The sequence below is a fragment of the Dermacentor variabilis genome, chromosome 1 (assembly GCF_050947875.1).
Source record: "Dermacentor variabilis isolate Ectoservices chromosome 1, ASM5094787v1, whole genome shotgun sequence".
NCBI classification, from domain to species: Eukaryota; Metazoa; Arthropoda; class Arachnida; order Ixodida; family Ixodidae; genus Dermacentor; species Dermacentor variabilis.
The window spans coordinates 40,837,923-40,858,640 of NC_134568.1; the positions used below are offsets into that span (position 1 = coordinate 40,837,923).

Sequence of the window (20,718 nt, forward strand, 5' to 3'; positions counted from 1 at the left end):
CGCCGCCATTTTGTTGTCTCTTTGTATGCGCCTTTCTTCTTCTTTCTTTTTTTTTTCCGGAGAAGGTCCGGAGCAAGCGGGGGCGCCATCTTCGGTCATTTTGATTTTCCCTCCCTCCGGAGACGTCCGACCCGTGGGGATGCACGCGGCGTTCTTGCGCCTATTGTTCCCCCTGGTTCTCGCGCCAACGAGAAGGTCCGACGGCGCGGCGGCTTCGTTATCCGCTGCCTCAGCCTATAAAAACGGTGTCGGGGAAATTAAGAGGCAAGTCGTTACTACCGAGGACAAAGCGATAAATAATCGAGTAAGAGGCCGTAAAGACAACGGTAAGTATGAGTGGGCCGCGCGGGACATGCACACTGGCCCGACAAAGGCGCCCCCGCCTGGGCGCTCTGCCGGCGCGCGGGACAGTGCAGCGCTCTCCGCCTTGCCGTGCTCTTCCGCCAAGTGTGGTACACAGGCTGCTAGGCTTGGACACACCGACGGGTAGTGACCGAGTCGTTGACCGGCCCCATCCGGTTCCGGGATGCGTGTACAGCTGCCGTCACATTTGGCGCGAACAGCCATTAGCAGATGCTTGGCGCGCGGCTTCGATTCGCCACCGCGCCGCTGGTCCGCGGTAGTCCCGGCAAACACCCACTGCGTCTTCCCCGTGGCTAACCCGAGCCTCCTCCTGTGCCACGTCGCTGTTAAGACTCGCAGGAGTCCGGCGCGGGCTGGAACGCGAGAGCTTCTTTGAGGCGTGACTTTGCGGACGCCCTTGGCTACCACTAGCGCGTGTATCTTTCGACGCACGAAGATGTATTGAGCATGGCTGGCAGCCCAAGAGAACTAGAGTTGAAAGGGTAACGCCAGGGAACTATAGCTACCAAGGAAGCCGCAGTTCGTAGCTTTGGATTAATTTCGCCCGCTCGGAGTTTTGCACATGTGTGTAGTTAGAGCACATATGTGCGTTTGGGGTACTTCCCTGGCCATGTCTCATCGATACTTTTTTCATTTTGTGTTTGTGAAAAAAAAAAGACAGAGAAAAAAAAAAAAGATCAATGGACTTTCTGAACTCGTTGATACATGTGGTTAGTTGAAATGTCGGATCTGCCGGATCGGGACACTACGACAAAAACGCAGCAACAACAAGAATCACAATGGTCGCAAGCGATCGCCTGACCACGTTCAGAGACCTCACCCAACACTACAGACTCGAAAGACGCACATTGCCGCCACCGCACGATAAATTAAACAGGAACGATGCCGTAACCTTACGCTTACTGCAATGACACACTTACCTCAGCCCGGCCGTCTTACACCACTGTTATCCAGGATTATACTCGACTGACGTGTTTAAAACGTGCGGACAGAGAGCAACGCTGCGACACATGCTCCGGGAATGTGCTGGCAACAACGGCACCGATCCGCCGCCGTTCGCGACGCGTCCTCAACGGCCAGAACACAGGAAGCCTCGAGCTCGCTTCTTCCCGACTGTGGGGGTCGCCGCCGCTGGGAGGCGGCATGAAAAGTTCGGAGCTGGTAGACCAGCTCTGGGCCGACCGGCAAACCGAAGATGCCGCCTTACAGTCTAAGGACTTCGAGCCGCCACCTGAAGCCACCAGAACCAAAACTGCCGGACCATTCTTTTCATTAAAGTTTATGTTCTTCTTTTTCTAGCATTAAAATAATAATAATAATAACAAAGAAGACGCTACTACGGGATTTGCGTTAACTTTCAGGCGCTGTAATCAGGGTTTGGACGCGTCCCACTGAGCATATTGAAAACGATACGTCGGGCTATCTGCGGTTAAACTCACGCTGTCGCAGTACAATCAGAACGGCAAGGGACCAAAACCACGGACCTCGCCCTGGATCGGGGAGAGCGCCGCCATCTTGGAGAAACAAGAGTGGAGAATTGATCCGAGTTGGCAAACGTTTTACTTTTGCGCACAGCGTGAAAGGAACAAGGGCGATGGGAACACGCCAAAGTGAACTATAGAGTTCCGCACGAAGGAAGCCCCTCGAAAAATACCAAGCGCACGATGCAATGTAATCCCCGCAATGCAACGGATTATAGCTTGCACCAAGGCGTCGAATGGCTGACCGATGGCACGTATATCGGCCTTTTAATTATGCCAAGCATTTTCTTCCCCTTTTAAAGCCGAACATCACCGACCAATAAGCAACCTGGGGCCAGCGCATATATCTACAAGGCATTGGACTGCTTTGAATCAAGTTGTAGCCGCCACGGTGACATCGGTGGCGTTCCACTGCTGATGAGCACGAGGTATCGGATTCGACTACCGGACGCGGAGGCAGAGTTCCTACGGGGGGCTGAATGTGTGAACGCCCGTGTAGTTAGATTTAGATACACGTTAAGAAACCCTGGACAATCAAATATGAATCCGGCGCCCCTAACCACGACATCCCTCATAGCCCAGTGTTAAGCTGTGGGGCGCGTGAAACACCACAATTGAATTTATGGCAAATTACAGGGTCAACGTCCGAAATCAAAACGCAGGCTTAAGGAACGCCGTCGAGGAGGGCTCCGGGTAGCTTTCGATCACCCTGGGTTTCTTAACGCGCACGTAAATCTGACTACACGAGCGTTTGCTTTTCGTTTTTTTTTTTCGTTCCGCACTCATCGGATTGGGGTCGCCGTCGCTGGGAACCAAACCCGCACCAAACTCGCTATACCCCGTGCTGGGCAGCAGAACGCCGTAGTTACAATGCTGTGTCAATTGATGAAATGTAAAAATAATAATAAAAAGGAATTAAAAGAACAATTGATAATTATAGAAACGAGAAGTGTGATCTATTCGGTGCATAAGAAAATTTTGGTGCAGAAACTAGAAGACGAACTGAGTTCTGACTCCCAATTTCAGCACAGCAGACAACAATTCAAATAGCGTAACAAATTAGAACAAGATAAATAAATGAAAAAAAAAAACAAAGAGCTGCGAACCGAGAACGAAGAAGACCGTACCGAATGACCCGCCTATGAGGCCGCTGACTGCTTTCATTACGCTAACGACAAAATCCATCAGGCGCCGGGAAAGTCGACGCCAAGAATGAACAGAGGGTTCAAGGGACACGTGGTGGCGGCGCTCCGTCTTCCTTGTCCACTTATCGGCGACATTCACTTCGACGGACAGACAGACCAGTACACGCCGAGCCGGACGCACGCAGCGAGAGGTTAAAGAGCTGCGCGCCCACTGCAAATGACAGTCGTCGTTCAATGGAATTGCGCAGTGATGCACAGGGGGAGGAGGGGGGGGTGCGATTGGACCGTCTGCCCGAGCCAACTCCGGGTCGGCAGCGACAAATCAACCGCGTCGGAGGTGATTTGCGCCGAGAGACACATGGTGATCGCCGAGTAGGGTCATTCGCCGCCGCTTATATGTGGCGACAGACGCGTTCTCTCCCCTTTTCACCTCCCTCATTCTCCTCTACTTTCATCTCCTCTCCTCCGTGCACACACACACACACACACACACACACACACACACACACACACACACACACACACACACACACACACACACACACACACACACACACACACACACACACACACACACTTCGATTCGCGTCTTTTCCAACTCTTGGGGCAGAGACACCTCACGCGCTCTGCGGCCGGGACGAAAAATAGCTTCCTCGCGACCCGGGAAAGTGGGCACAAAGAGGGTGAAAAAGAAAAGTAGAGACAGTTCGAGAAAAAGAAAAAGCAAAGAGAGGAAAGAAGCTCAGACAGAAAACACAGCGAAAGTTGGGTGGGGGAGGCGCAGGGACCCGGCGGGAGGACAGGGTATACATGCGCTGTGTCGCTACCGGAAAGAGTCCGCGCGACGGCGTCTAGTCAGCGCGGCGCCGACAGCGACGCTTTTCTAGCATTTTCGGCGCTTATTTCCAAACGCGAAAGGATGCGGAGAGAGCGAAAAAAAAGTGCCTGATGTGCGCTTCCAAATTGGAAGGTAGATTCTGCTGAACGTCGCCGTCATTGCCAATATCCGAGCTGTCCCATCAAGCGCGCCTAAAGGAGAAGTGGGTGGGGGGGTGGGGGAATGGGAGGCGCTTTTTTGCCAGGCAGGAGGTCCCATGCGCGCAGGAATACGTGAGGCTCACCCAAACCCTGGCGCAGCACTTTTTACGAGCGGCGGCAGCGGCATCGTAGAAGCACGGCGAAAAAACTGCACGCGGGATGAAGTTAGAAAGCAAAATTAAAAATGAAAAGGTACGCAATGTGATGTTCCCGCTTCTCCTACGGCGGAGTGTGGCGCTGGGCAACGCCAGTGTTCGTGCTTGCCATATACCCTTTCAGTTCTCGCAGAATCCCCGCTTTTGATCGCAAGCGCGCGAGCGGGGACCCACTTCCAAGTGATTATTTACTTATGCATACCGCTACCATAACGCACAAGCACATTGCAGGAGCGGTTACGGCACAGAACAACTTAAAGGAAACAACGAGGTAATATTCAGCACCGTTCGGCGTTTGCTTGGCGTACAATACACAATGCGATTATCTCCGTACAAAACCTATATCTTGCTAAGTTGACAAGTGCAAAAGTTAACAATGAACGTGGTAAGGCCCTTCGCGCACAAGTCGGTCATAAGGCAATTCTGCCGCGATAAACCATTTAAGCAATCGAAGCAGGTCACAAAAAAGCCCGAGCCATTGTATACAATTCACTCAGTCACTCTTGCGGTCGAGCTTAGTATGGTGCCGCAATAGCGGTGCGCCTGCGGAACGTAGGAAAAAAAATAAAAAAGAACGCCCCTTCTTGACTTGTGCCACCGTGTGAACGCGCCAGCAAGACACGCGGAAGTACTTGTAAGCCGGAAGTTTGCTGTCGCTCGAGTAAAGCTCAGATGTCCTTGGCACGACAGCTACACCCTTTGCGGTCAGCAGCGGTGATTCACACACTTGTGTGAACACATCCTGCAACGTGCCGGGGAAAAAAAAAAAACGCATCGCGAAGCGAGGAAGCTCCACAAAACGCAAGTATTCTTTCTTTCTTTCGCGAGACTGTCATAACTGTCCTTTGTGACGTCGACCACTTTTGGTATACCATTCGGAAGGCCGGCAACTCGCGAGAAGCTTAGTTTCCCTGGCCATATACGTTGCAGTATAGACCTGCGAGTCCACGCAACACTGATCAGTACGCGCAACCAGGACTGTTCAGAAGGCGCTTAACGCCAGGATTATTACTTTTTTTTTTTTTTGTCGTCGTTGTCGAGCATAGTGATTTCATTTCAGAACGAAATACAACGTATACATAGAACACACGACATTAATCTCGTTGTCGTTTTATTTGTTTCGTTTATTATTATTATTTTTTTTTTGCGAGCCCCACTTCCCTGTGTGTTTCTGTTTGCGGCTCGTTGGAAGTCCTAGAGCCTTTAAAATAAGTTCACGTAGAAGTTCATCTTCCTTCATTCTTTTTATTTCTGTTTTCTTTTCCCTTTCTTTCTTTTTTTCGTTTTCAACGTTTCTACTGCTGCACTGCACAACTGATAGATGTAATCTCCAAGAGACGCTGCCTGAACAAGTTGCTGTAAATGTGATCGATAAGCTGAATGAAAGTCGAGCCAGTGATGTAAGTTTCTGCTTGGGAAAACAGTTAAAAGGAATGCCGGACCATTACAGTGATAGCATAAGAAAAAGAAATCGCCGTTTCGTCCAAAGTACCTATAATAGAAGTGACAGGGATAGCAATTGCAGTATTGCCCGCTCTAAGATTTGCAATGTCGGTTGCGTATCGGGAAGGGCAATGCTTCGTTCACTCAACTCATCCGTGCTGCACACCTTTTTTATTCTTCTTTTTGATGTTTAGATTGCATTATTGCTATCATATATATATATATTGCTCGCAGGTCGCCTTTGCGTCTTCCGTCTCACTAGATCTATGCAGTCTTGTGAATGCTAGGACGAGCTGCGATAAAACAGTATTAGGAGATTGCAATCTAGCCGCGGCCCACGTCGCATTCCGTGGGCTGTAAGTTCGCGGAATTTGTCTACTACGAAGACAAACCAGGCCATCGCCAGCAGAAGGGCTTAAGGCCAGTTAAGAAATCTTTTTTTTAAGGCTATGACGTCAGAAGTCAAATAAAACCGCACCAGGACAGTCGCTCGCTCTGCCAGCGACCAGAAAAACTTCACGACAGTCCTAACCGTACACAGTGATACTGCGGTGCTTCGAAAAATGCTTTTTGGACGGACCGTAAAGCGTTGACGATGTGCGGCAGTTTTTCTTCTCGAGCTCGGCCAACCGCACCAGTATGCCTGGTAAATTTCACAGCGTTGATGTTGTTGTTGTTGTTGTTGTTTTCTGTGTTTTCGTGTATGTATTTATCTATTTTTCACGAAACCGTCCTTGAACGCGAGAACTTGTCCGCTTGCTCAAGTGCTTGCACGTTCAAGGCGCTTGTTGACCATTCTGACCGGCACGTGACCGTTCTGGTGGTCACGTGCCGTCCTGGCCACGGTCGGTCGTTACGCCGCAAGATCGCTTGATCGAACCCGCTCTCCTCTGATTAACCACTAGTGTTCTAATATTGCTCGAGGGTACAGTGTTGAACGAGTAAGCTTTATTGGGAAAAGTGCACTTGTATTATTATTATTATTATTATTATTATTATTATTATTATTATTATTATTATTATTTGTTTTGAAAACATATATACCCTAGATAGGAAAGGTAAAGCGAGACGCAGGTTCTCTACGGCCACCGGAAGGGGCACAACGCCTGCCTACTCTTCAGAAAGGAGGAGGCAGAAACATAGAAACGGAAGATAGGAAGAAGGGGAGAAAAGAGGAAAGAAAGAGCAAGATGTCAAATCTCAAAGAATTAAGCAGAACACACACAGTACAGGTCACTCGCAGTAGGGCCGGTCCCCCCCCCCCCCCCCCCCCCCCCCCCCCACTACAGGTCACGCCACTAAAGAATGTCGAAGTAGAAGAAATAGTGTTTGAGGTCTCCTAACCCCAAAAGAGAAATAGCCTACAAACGTGAACCTAAGTTAGTTTTTTTATTTAGAAACGGAAGTAGAGCGCGATGCGCTTGATCGCGTCGAGACGCACAACCACTCGGGTACAAACATTCGTGGAGTGTCGTACACCGCAGGCCAAGGAGGCGATAGTTCCTCACTGGCGACGAGCGCTGCGCAATGAAAGCGGGACACTCCAGTATCAGGGCGATGAGCCGATAGATGCCCATTAAGTACGAGCGTGAAGAATAGTTATGACCAAGAGCAAAATACTTATTCGTTTTCCTACGGATACAGTTCCATATTTCTGAAAGATACAGTTCTCACTCTTTATCCGCAGCTAGCCCGATGCTGTCTAGAAATATTGTCTTACCGCAGGTCCTTTTCACGCAGCATTGAATTTACGCTCTGTCTGTCTGTCTGTCTGTCTGTCTGTCTGTCTGTCTGTCTGTCTGTCTGTCTGTCTGTCTGTCTGTCTGTCTGTCTGTCTGTCTGTCTGTCTGTCTGTCTGTCTCTCTCTCTCTCTCTCTCTCTCTGACGCATCACAACAGGCAAGGTGATGCATTCTCGTCTTTATGATACTCGCTGATCACATATCCGAGGTGCAGTAAGTAAGGAAGTAACTTCTAGCTTCACATGTTTTCACGACACTCAGTGGAGTTACTGGGCGCGCCTTGTTCGCTGGGGCATCTCACATCTCCCAACAGGCCTGGCGCCACGGCATGCACGACGTATTACAGCTCCCAGACAATTTTTAATCGTTAGAGTCGTCGACTATGGCGGCAAGATCCGTGCAGGGAACATCCACCCGTGAAAAACGCTTCATACACGCAGGATGAAAACAAGAGATGGACGTGTAGAAGGGGCTGCGGAGGACTGCCTTTCGCGTTTGCCACGAGAGCGGGTAAGTCTCTATGGCGAAGTTCACGAAAAAAAAGGAAACAACAACAACAACAACACTTTCTCTTCTCTGTTTCGAAGAAAACGCCTTGTCTATGCAACACCGGCAACATCGCCCCGCCCCCCCTCCTCATGCTTGTCTTGCTACCTTCAGCACTCGTTCATAAATCCTTCGCTCCGTCCAAAGCTCCGCGCATAAGGGTCTCGACTAAAGGTCGTGACGCGCCCGCACAAAACGAGCTGAGTTGCAACCTCCGAGAATTAAGGTCGTCGTAGCTGATGTCATTATGAAACATTTAGTGTGATGGAATCCCGTCAGGTCGGCAAATGATGACAGATAAACACCGACCCCAAAAAGATTTAGCAGCAGAGACCAAATTCAAGCAGCACGATGTCAAGAAGCAAACACGTGCAAACAAGCGTACCCGCTGAACATTGGCAAATCAGTACTGCCGAAGCACTCAAGGTGGAGGAAAGTTCCTGAAAGGGATGACTGTCACCCACCCGGCTGTAGCACGAAGCTACATAAAATAAACATAATGCACGTTTCCTCGACAATGAAGCTTCGCAGAACAAAAATTCGTACCAGTTCAAGGAGCATTGTGTTTGGCCAGCCTATATCAACTGAGAGCAGGCACATGTGACTACGAAAGAATCTGACCATGCGTTTTCATCCTACACATCTAAGTTGCGACGGAGGCTCTCAACAGAAACGATGGCACCCACGTTCTGCGACGTAATTTGGCGACGGTTTCGTCGCTTTTTTCAGTTTCCTTCTCAACAGCGTTTCGGTGTGGCAGCCGAAACGTTAACGTTACTAAATATTTTGCGGTCACCATTTGTCTTCCCCTTTCACCCTGACGTTATTATCATCGAAGCATCATCTTGTGCTACGAGATATATGTACAGAATCGCAATATCTTCAAGCGCGGCTGTCACTGTCGTGCACCATCAGCAAAAAGAATCATTAGTGACGTCGGTCGTTGGGAAACATTTTTATCCACCGCATATACCTCGCGATATCATAGTCCGGATCTTGCACCTTGGGGGCAGACTTTATATTCTTTTTTTGTTTAACTCCGTGCTCGTGGGAATCAAGGGCTCGACCGGTTTGTTTTCTCTGCCCCTTGTCTGCGTCCTTTTTTGCGTTGCTTGGAATTTTCTTAAGTAGAAATTAGAGAAAAAAAAAAAACGAGGTCGCTTGGTATGTGCTTGCTTATAGTTTTCCCTAGCCATAAATGCTACGCGAACATGGTTTACTACATTGTTCTGTCGCAATGAAACACCAGATGTGTGTACGTTACCACGATACAGACACATTCTTGGCAATTTTGGAAAACGTCAAGAAAGTAAAGAGTGACACCACCAAAGACATCGTGACTGGATGCACTAAAGCTCTCGCGCCATCATATCCACTATGAGAGAATACGAGGAATCGTCGTTCTTGAGAAAACGCTATCGAACACACGTGTGCGAGTCAACAGGCTTCGCTAGCACGAAAACGCCTCCTGGGATATCCGGGCGTCGGCCGTGCCGAAGCAGACGAAACGGAATCGCACAGTATGGCGTAAAAAAAAAATATTAAACAGAAAAGAAAAGAGAAAGAAGAAGGGGGTGCTACTACATAGCTCCCTCAATCTCTCGTCGCGTCTCCTGGCTACACCGAGCGCGTTGGCCTCCGCGCGGGGCGGAACCCTTGTGGTTGCTGCTGCCAAACACGGCTGATGTCGATGGCTCGGCGGCTCTCTCGCACCGGAGTCGGAAAATGGAGCGACGACTACGCTCGGTGCGAAGAGCCCGGTGCGGCTGCGTGAACGACGCGCGCAGCTATACCCAGCGAGGGAGCGTAGCAAAGCAGCGTCGCGTCGCGTGCGCGCGGCGGGGCTCGACCGCGTGGTTCCTGGCGCGCGGGTTCCTATTTCCGGAGAGGCCCCATCGGGCCGAGCCACCACCGCACGCCCCCTCCCCTCCGACACGGGCGGCTGCTTTCTCTAAAACGAACGATGTCTCCGGTCCCGGTCCGCGGGCTCCGGCGCACGGTCCGAGCCACTTAGCAAACAGCGAGCGCTCTTAAAAGCCTGCGGAAGGATCGGGAAAGAGGGCGTCGAGAGGAGGGGGCAGAAGTTGTCGCCTTCTGCGACTGACCTCCCCGCCCGCCTTCCTAGGGCCGCGGTGCCCTTTTCGGTTCGCATTTTCGCTCACGCCTACCCGTGTATCGTCTCTCGAGGCGGCACTCGCCTTCCGCGCGAACGAGGTGTGAAGGAGAGACGCGAGAAATCTATACAGCCCGCCCTATCTTGACGGACACTCGGCAAAGCTTCTGAGTGGCCACCCGCGCTCTGCTTTCTTTTCCTTATTTTTCTTTCTTTTATTTCGAATGCGATGGAAGTTATCACACTCGTTGAGCGCGATGCTAGCGAACGCAATGCGCAGAATGGTAGTAGTCTATGCCTCCGGTTCCACTTTGTATATGCCCGGGGTCCTTCATTGGAATCTGACACCACTCGCTGCGCAGGCGACTGCCTAACAGGTGGTGCTCGCAGACAGCACTCTAATAAAACGACGGTCTGCAAGCAAATTTATTTTAACAAATACGGTAATCACGGCAGAATGAGCGCGAGCGGTGGCTTGATTCCTTTCTTTCCTTCCTCCTCCCGCCCTTATTTTGCATGCTCAACTTGAGGCAGAACTGCTAATTAGGTGCAATGTACATGCAAACAATCCTCATCACTTCCCCTGCCGACAATACCCCTGTCTCGGTCCACATTGCAAAGTGTGCATTGATTCAGGCTACTCGAACACATGTAGCGTTGTCTCTGAAACAGCAAGAAAAAAAAAGAAAAAAAAAAGAAAAGGAGAAAGAAGAAGCAAGAAGGAATTTAGCGCCTTCCAGAGTTTACTATTTCTGCCCTGGGCATTGTAGCCTCTCTTCCAGCAAAGTGTTACTTGCATATTTTATATAATGTGCGTTCTAGCGCAGACCAAGCACGCAGAAACAATTTATTCGAACGTGGATCAATAAGGGCTGTTCCGGTGGCAGCGGAAGTATAGATGCTGAAATCCTGCTCATAGCGAGGCCATGTATTAAGAAAAAAAAAGACAATTTTTTTTTTAAATTCAGGGGCAACACTTGTGTAGCTCAATGCCTCCTGTACACATCGTTTCACGAACGGTTCGAAATATACGCGCATTGCTGGGAGAATCGTATAGAATACCTTAGCCTCTGTCCATGCGCAGCTGCCGCGTTGAAAGCGCTGTAGCCCTCTCATGCACCGCTATACATAACGAATAAGCGCGTAGCGCGTGCGTAGCGCTCATATTGTTGTTCTTTTCTACATTGGCCAACTTTTCGCACGTACGGACAGTCGGCGTGCCTGGTATAACTATGTTTCGCTGATACCTTAATCCGTAATCCGTTTCTGCCAAAGAGAGAAGGGAGGTATGAACAGCTTTTACCTGCAGCCTCTTCCATCTTGCTTGATGGGAAATAAACATTATTATTATTATTATTATTATTATTATTATTATTATTATTATTATTATTATTATTATTATTATTATTATTATTATTATTATTATTATTAACTCTGGCGCACGTTCGCGTCAGGTCCCACAGCGCCTGCCAATCGGACGCGGAGTCACCGCCGTCGACTGGAGCGTAACGTCGGACGCTACAGGGGCGTTGCGCCGCTGTCCGCGGTACGGAAGGCGCCGACAACAGCGCGACAGCTACTCGCGTCATGCGGGCGCCAGGGGTGTCCGTCGGACGGGCACAATGAGCGACAGCCTGCCGTTTCTGCCAAGGGATCCGGTAAACAGGCCTTCGCCGCAACACTGAGTGACGACGCGGCGGAGGCACTTCCCGCCGCCGGCCGGTCCGGGGCACCGCACTTTCGCCGAGGCCAAGGGAAGGAAGACCCAGTCGCTTCTGCACAGCTGGTGCGCTGATTGCCTCGAAAAATGTTTTTTGCCGCGCGCAGTAGCTCAAGAAAGTATGCGTAACAAAATTTCTCGGAGAGAGAGAGAGAGAGAGAGAGAGAGAGAGAGAGAGAGAGAGAGAGAGAGAGAGAGAGAGGTTCGCTGTAATAAAGGAATTATGCGCGCGCATTTGTTGCAGTAAGAATATTTAGGTACGATTTGTCGGTTCGCCGCGAAATTTCGCAGAGAACAGAGCCGGTCACTGACACAACTGTATGGGCAGGATACGGGGGACTATATAGGCCGATTCGTTAGGTGCGGGCTGTACTGTGTGGAGATGATGGGCAAGACGCAGTCAGCGAAAACCGAGATCGTTCCCAAAGAAAGCCTCGCTTTGAATAGAAAATAGTTCTAACGGAAGAGTACTGGGCAGCCCGAGAAAAGCCGAAGCAAAATGATCTCGTGATGCCATTCAGTGGCTAAGTGCTCCTGAAGTTTGATGAATCCCACAACCTTCGCCATATGTGCACTCTGTGCGTTATTGTGTTCGATCATGCTCTCTCGCAGTCACCGTCTAATCATTTTCTTTTCCTTTTCTATTTTTTTAGACGCATTATATGTTTGCTAAAGTTGCGTTAGAATGGGCCATCGCCGACTTCTAGTGAAGTCAGTTTCTCGAATTTTTTAATAAGCAGCAATGTCTTGGTCTTTCCAATAAGACTTTACAGGGCGTACATTTCCGCGAATACGAGGAGTAGAGCATACAATCCGTAAACGAAAAGAAACAAGGTATTAAGACGCGTAACAAAGACCAGATGTACAAATGTTCAAGTGCAATTAAAGCAAAGTCCCGCACGTCATTTGATTCCATCGTCACTGCCAATTGCATCCAGAACAATTCATTCTGAATATGTCGGCGCATTGTTGAGTCAGTCTTTACGTTCCTTTTTAACCGTTCTGCCAGTGTGTAACGCGGCTACAAAAGCCACGCCCAAAAAGCAGGCTAATATTTGATGAGCTCCGCCTCAGTGCACGGATGTGACACGGCGAAGGCCAACGAGCGCACGTCTGTGGCCGAGCGTGCAACTAAATTAAAACTCGTAAACAAGTGAGGCGCGAATTCATGCACACGTGTCTACCGTTTGCTTTGCGCCACCACACGTGAAATTAGAGCCAAAGCACGTTAATGAAGCGTGGCTGCTAACTATTCGCTGGCAAATAAGCACAGGCATAATAAAGTAACAGCGGTTCTTCGTTCGCGAACGGCAATGCAAGTGAAATAAAGCCGTCGTAAAGCGGAAAGAACAACAGTGGCCATTTGTAAGCTATCTCGTTTTCCCTTTTTACTTCAACATTCGTCGTTATTCTTGCAGCCAGCGCTTATGCCTGCATATGAAATCGCACGCATTATTATTCAGTAACACAGAATCACATATATGCAAAGAAAACGTTACACGCATGCAAAGACGAATAATGGCGAATAACGGCGAATTCAAAACGAAAGGGAAGGAGAGAGAAGGTTGCGGTTGAATTCGTGTCGTATAATATTCGTGAAGCAGAAGTACGTATTAGTGACTAGAAGTTAAAAAAAAAAGGAAATAATCACTGAGGCGCGTTCGCAAGCATAAGCAAAGTGCAAATAATCCACATGAGAGGAATCCCGTAAGTTGTAGGCACTGTGACTCAAAGACAGGTCCAGCAACGCCGCAGTAGTGCAAGAGGAATAATCGCTTAGGAGTATAACGCATGCGAAGCTAAGGAGAGAAAGTATCATCACTGAAATGCTGACACACTTGAAGCAAAATTCAGCGGGAGACGGAGTTGTACTGTATTCATGGCTATGCTTTAACGGCCCGTGGAAGATATAGCAAGGCGCAGGTAGAACTATGAACTGCTATATATATCAAGAGCATTTGAAGCTACGCTGTGGTACGCTATGTGCAGCATCATGTGTTCATTTGGTTGGCCTCGCCAACCAATCCGATTACTCGAGCCAGCTTATCATTATTTTTTTGCCTTTACATATTTAAAGTCCTTACCACAGTAAAACCAGCTTTCGAGGATCTCTACAAGTTGGCAAAGATGTGTAAGAGGCGCCACGTGCCTTGTGTGTCACTGTGAATCCCGAGAGACCTGAATGCACTGCGATGGTCTTTGCAATCAAGCATGGCTCACATCATTATACGTGTAATATATGAAAAAATAAAAATAAACGGCGAACGGTATAATTCGCGGTAAATAAAGAGCCTCGCTGTCGGTATAAAATAAAGGCACCCTTCTTGGCCTTTACGCACAAAATACTGTACACCGCATAACGAATTCCAAACTAAACGTACCAGCATCTACCTATATCTCAGGCACCACCGTATTCTCAATTTCGCTGCTTCGATTTAAAAGAAGAGGAAAAAGAGAAATGTAAATTATCGTGCGGGTTTGCACTGTTCTTCACTGTGCGGACCTCCGAGCTCCCTGTACGAACTTGGCGCCCAAACTTTCTGTCTCTTGCTTGCTGAACTGCACGTCCGCACGAGCACGCTTTTATTCTTTCAGTTGATTCGCGGTGCACTGAGACCGTGGCGCTGGTGCATCGCTAGTGTGCAGTCATGTTCGCCGTTTCTGGCCGACTTTGTGTGCACGTACAGATAACAGTTCGTGACTTGTTTTGGTTGCCACGAAAGTTTCAACGAGTTCAGCGACGAAAACAATCAAATGATCAATCAAACAAGCAAGCCACTGTGCTTAAATACTACCACTACTACTACTACTACTACTACTACTACTACTACTACTACTACTACTACTACTACTACTACTAATATTAATAATAATAAATAGACAAAGTAGGAGAACGTTGCTAATCGGGGCGCCTCTTGAGATTGCAGTGCTTGTAACCAATAAGTGACGGAACACCAATGAGGCTTAGACAAGTGGCGAGCATTCCTCCAAAGGCGGGACGGGGCAGTGGTGCCGCAGTTATGGTGAAAGCACAACCGAAAAAAAAAAAACGCACGCACACACACACACGCACAGAAGCTGCTTCATTTGGAAGCGTACCGACAGTATGATACGCTTGTCCAGAGCAAAATGATGGCGCCGCGGGTGTCGGACCACTCGTCTTGACGAGGAGGTTTCATACGCCGGCTATTTAGGAAACAGCCCAGTCTTCATGGTACCTTCATCAGCACTCAAATAAAAACTCTCGCCAGTCGACGTTGGGCTGTATTGTTTCTTGTTCTGTCTTGTTCTGTTATACATGGATTGTTGCGAAGAGATAGAGGCAAATGGTAGCTCGGCTACTCCGTCTTTGTATGGTATACAGCGGAAATGTAAAATAATAAACGAGAATGCTAAAAAAAATAAGTGAATGAAAAAAAGATAGCCAGTGATACTAATAAAGACAACGACGCCGCAACGGAGAGTTCACTTGATGTCCGCTAACTGAATACTAAATACACTTCGCAGTACTCCTCCAATGGTATACGAGAGTATAAGCGTTTAAAGCAAACTTACCGGCCTAACTTAATACAATAATATCATCATGATTCTGAACCTTAAAGATGTCAACGTATAAGTCTACTGCTGTCCAAAGTAGAGCTTGTGAATGCAGCGAGCGTATAACTGAAAAAATGATATAAACGGTCACGGGAAAAATGCTTAAATATAAACTGTTCAGAAACAAAGAGCGTTGAGCTTTCGAGCAAATAAGTAACCTTGTTGATTCACTTTATCTTGAGAATACTGAAATTTACATTTCATGGACAACTAAGGTGCTGGCTTTAATTTTTAATGAAAATATGCTGCGCGATTCGGAAACTGCTACCATTTGAGCAAAGTCATCCAAAAGTTTTAAATCTGCCAAAACGAAATAGTCTTCTTGTCTTCTTTTCAGTTTTAGAGAAGTATATGATGCTGTGTGCCAAAAGTTTCATCTTTCATTGACGTAATTTTTATTTTGTGGCGATGGCATAAAAAATACCTTAGAAAGAGAGAGCGAGAGAGAAAGAAAGAAACGCTTGACGCACAGTTGAGTGCTTGCTTTATGACTGATTTACTTATATATTATTTATTTCGTACGTACTGCCTATCTCAATAGGGATTTGCGCGGGTAGGGCGCACGCATAACAAGCATATTACAAGAAATGCGAGTGCGTACAAAAGAAGTAAGTCGTATTCTTTTTTATTTTACCTTAATGCGAAGTGAGACGCATATGATAAATACATTACTAAAATGTATGAAACAGCAATACAGGACTTATAGAGTTTGTAGACGCGACAACACGGGATGATAGTTCATATCTGCGAGACACGTCAGTCTTTTTCTAGTAATGATAGCAAATTATGTAAATTATTAGAACCAGTTAGACATGTAGGCAGACTATTCCATTAATAATCATCCGTGAAAAAAAAAGAGTATTTAAAGCAATCACTCTTGAAACGGTAGTCCTGTAGAGTTTGGGGATGAATGTGACGGCGATGTTCTAGTGTATGTGTTAGGTTCATGCATAACATTTGGGCCCGTATTCAGAAAACATTTCTTTCGTAGGTGCCTTCCGCAATTGACCAGCGCACAGGCGAACGCCTCTTCATCGAGAAGCACATCACACGTGAGTGGTGGGTGCGCGATGGGCCTCCACTGAGGAGGCGCTTTTACGCGATAAGAGTCCCACGACTTTTATTCGTTTAGTAAAATTTGAAATTATAAAATTTCTTTCGCTTTGGGAGCACCGGCTCCCGGTTTCTCGGAAACTAGACGTAAGAAATAAATTTAATACAACATTACAGTTGCGAACTTGCGTGCCCGAACTATACAGACCGTCACTGACACGCGTACGAGCTTGGACCACGCACTCACATTATAGTTTTCAACTGTTCCAGTATGGACTTCCGGAGACGTAATTCTAACAAGCGCGAGTCAACGGAAGAACGGTTGCGCGTCATGCCGGAATACAATGCTGCACTAATTTCCCGAGTAACACAGGTTGCGGTCTACATCATCACAGTCTAGAGATTGTCGTAGACTGTTATGTGCCCGAGTGGCCTCAGCCTGTGCGTGAAATTTGCTCTTGGCGTGCTGAATGCTTACTGGAGTGTGTAGTTGAGTTTAGCATATCTAACCTACTCTCCGGGTGTTTTGTGTAAAGCGCATCGACTGAGTAGTGTCTCCTTGTATGCCATCGCCCTGAGTGTAAGCTCAGTTCCTTAATACACTTCAGTGTCGACACATGTATGCTGTTTCTGTCTGTTGCATAAATGGCACGTATACGCTGTATATGACACGCTGCCTGCATGCGGGAGGTGCGGCTGCTCAAGCTGCTGCTTTCACGCATCCTTTATCCCCGTTTTCCTCACTACTGCTTGACTCTATACTTGACAAATTAATTCGACTCATGCATGACAGAACTTTTGTGTCCTGTCTGCGGCAGATCTTGAAGAAGGAGCAAATAAATATATATCGTAACGGCGTGATTGTCAAAGCTCGTCAGTCAAAGTCTACGCCCACTCACCCCCTCTTTCCAACCAAGAAAAAAAAAAGGAAAAGAAAGAAGCAAGGCACTAAAGACGAATGCCTTTACTGCTCTTTTAGCCGATGCGGCAACATACAATGACGGTGTATACGTGGTCATGAACTTCAAACGCGTCTCTTGCCCGTGAGCAACGAAGAACGCGGCCTCATCGGGCTGCAAAGGTCAAACGAATAAAGCTGGAAAAGCGAAGAACATCGCGTTGATAAAGAAAGAAAACGAAGCCGCGCCGTTCGACGTCGGCGCTCTTTCGGGGCAGTTTTTTAACAGTCGTTCCTCCGCGCTGTTGCGGCGTGTGCACCTTGTGTTTGAGCTCGACTATATAAGCGAGCGGCCGCGCGGCAACATCGTGGCGGCACGCCGAAAGGGCGCTCTTGCCTAAACAAGCAGTGGCCATTACCGCATTCTTTCAGCATCTGTTTAGCGTTCTTCAACGGGGACGTTTATCTTTGCGAACAAAGCGAAGCAGTGCTGCGCGCGGAGTATTCTCGTCGCGTACGCTAATCCGTCAGGAATTCGCACGGCGCGGCGGGTAGGGACCCGCTGTTATCGCTCCTCGAAAGCGACTTAATGCGCGCTGTCCGCGGCGCTGCAAGATCTTTGGGGCGAAGAAGCCGTTAGCTCCTCGTCGAAATTCAGGGCTGACAAATTGCGAAGGTCGGCGGGGAGGAGGAGCCCGTGGTCATACAGTGGCGGGCGCGAGTATACGGCGGTCGGAAACACATTTCGGACTGAGAGCTGGCGGCGACGACAGCGTTCGGCGGCCTTTTAAGGAAATGATGCGGCCGTCGTCGCGCGGTTTGGCATTATTAACGGGGCTCTTTGCAGCAGCGTTGCCCTTCGCGCCGAGGGCTACTGCGTCTGTCATTCGAACCCCAGCACCGTCACACCCCCCTTTTGGTACGCGCGGGACACTCCGTGAAAAAGAAAACACGGTTGTATAGCAAGCGTTTCAAAGTAATAATTATACAAGAAATAAGAAGCTCCAATGCGGTCACCGTTTTCGCAAAAGTTAGCTCTTATCGATGGTGCATGTTTGGGGGCAAGAGGCGCTATTAACTAGCGCCGCAAGTGATCATATGCTTAAGAGCACGCTAACTCCGCGTTTTGGGGAAGAAAACAAAGAAACACCAAGGGCACCAAACGCGACCGCAAGTTTTTGTGCACATGCATGCAGAGCGTGGGAAACAACCTACCGTACGCAGAATTTCATGCAGCACTTCCCTCCCTCTGAAATGAATAAATAAATGCAAAGAACGAAGAACAATCTCCAACCGAGAAAAGCAGGCAACATGGGAGAGGGGAGAGCAGAGACTCAATACATTGCCAGCGCAAAGACAACAAAGCAGAAAAAAAAAAAAGAGGGCGAGAGCATAGAGAAAGAACTCGCGACAGGCGCTAGCCTAAGTTAGAAGGTCTAACTTAGGCTAGCGCCAGAGAAGTTGGCGCTGTACTGTACGGGCGCTTCTTTCTAACGGGCGACTTGAGCATGTCGTATAGAGAGGACACGGATCAGCGCCTGTAGGAAACAACGAGGAAGGAGCGAAGGCTCCAGAGAGAGGAAAACCAGCAACCTGACCGCGACCGGCCAGCAGCGAGGTGCACGTGTTGCTGAGAGTCGGGCGCACTCGGTGCACACGCACGCACAAGCGCACGTCGTGCATAGGCAGCACCGGAAAGCTTTCACGGATCGCGTGTCACGATGCCGGCAGGAGAAAAAAAAAAAAGAGAAAGAAAAATAAACAAGAAGAGGGACGCGGAAACACGAAGGCACGGGGACAACCATGCGCTGCGTGAAATGAGGATGCTCGTTCCTTCGGAGGTCTTCATTCGGAGCAGCCACGTAACGCGAAACCGACAACAGCTCCAGCACGTGGGGTTGCACGGACTGTCACAGTAGACGGGAAACGCTTCCGTCGACCTTGCGTAAAGTATTCATGCAGCTCGCGTGGAACTGCTAAGGTAGAGAAAAATAAATAAAACGATATTTGCGTCTAAAGGAGAGCGCAAGGGCACTGCAGTGAAGAGCGAACACAGCTTTACGCAGAGAGGCAACCGAAAAAACATAGCGCCGGACGGCCGCTGGTGATCCGAGCGGGCAAAGAGGGACATCGCACTCACCGCATCCGTTGCAGACGACCTTCTTGACGGCGCGTCCGGCGCGGCGCGTGTAGTGGTCAGGCGTGGCGGCCGCCGAGAAGTTTGCCGCCGCCGGCAGCAGCAGCCGTCGTGCCGCGCGGCCGGCGATGGGGTTGGCGTAGACGAGGTAACGTGCGTTGAACACGAATCCCTGCGGCACGGACACGGGGCACAAGGTCCGCCGGCGGGGCGCCAGGGCCTCGTTGTTGAGCGCGTCGCGACGCGGCGTGCGCGGCGACGCGGAGCGGTTGAGGTGTTGCTGCGTGGGCGGCGGCCGGCTCTTGACCAGGGCGACGACGACCTCTTGGCGCCGGCGCAACGTCGCCGTCGGCATGGGCTTGAGCACCTTCTGGACGCGGAAGCGTGCCAGGAGGTTTCCCGCCGCGTCCACCGACTTGGACAGCAGCCGGCCCTGGAAGACGAGCGACGCGGTGAGCGCCTTGTTGCTCGCGTCCCAGCGGTCCTGGTCCTGCGGGCAGCGCGCGCCCGAGGCGGCCGCTGCCACGAGCACCACGGGCAGCAGCAGCGGCAGAGGCCGGGTCATGCTAGCAGCCTGGGCGGCATTGCGAAGCCGACTGGACGGGGCATGCGGCGGCGACGGCGACGCCGGGCCGCAAGCCGACCGCAGCGCCGCGGCGGCGGCGGCGGCGGCCGCTTTCCCCGCTGCTACCGCTGCCGCCAGCAGCAGCATCTCTCCGGGCGCGCTCCTCCGCATCCCGGACTTGGGCCGATCCCCCCCGCCGAGCACGTGCTCCGCGGCCCACATGTTGGCGCCGCCGCCGCTCGCGCGGCCACCTCTTCGGACCGTCGCTCTGCCGGCAGCTTTCATTCGCGGACCACCCTTGGCAGCGAGCGAAGCGGGACTGCCGAAACGTGGCCGGGATGTGGCCGCAGATCCACAAGTAGCAAAACGCTTTTCGGAATGTGCGACGAATGTCTGCTTTAGCTACTTGCCAGAGCGTCAAGTTATGCCAAACTAATACCCTGCGCTACGCGCCGATAGTTGTCGCGCTCCACTGATTCTAAAGAAGCATCTCTCACAGCTGTAAAAGGGTAGACCGCTGGATGGACCGAAGCGAAGTAAAGTAAGGCGCGCACACGCTCAGTCATAGCGTCATCTTTTGGCAGCGACTAAAAAGATCCGTTACGCATATAGCAAGTCGAAAAAAAAAATTAAATGAAGGCGCTCACACTTCGACTCGAGCCGGAAGGATTGCCGGCTGCTGACTGTGTCCTCATTTCCGCCCTCGCCTGCACCTGGGACCGG

At 49.7% G+C, this 20,718-nt stretch overlaps 1 protein-coding gene across 2 annotated transcripts in view; it reads right to left on the minus strand.

Annotated features, from left to right (window-relative positions):
* Nucleotides 1-20,009, minus strand: part of LOC142576663 (uncharacterized) — a 172,052-nt gene extending 152,043 nt beyond the window's left edge. For both annotated transcript variants that reach the window (XM_075686893.1, XM_075686899.1), the window contains exon 1: nt 19,434-20,009. In XM_075686893.1, the coding sequence (XP_075543008.1) occupies nt 19,434-19,995 (562 nt within the window). In that variant the 5' untranslated portion in view covers nt 19,996-20,009. The remainder of the gene's footprint in view (nt 1-19,433) is intronic.
* Nucleotides 20,010-20,718: the final 709 nt, after the last annotated feature.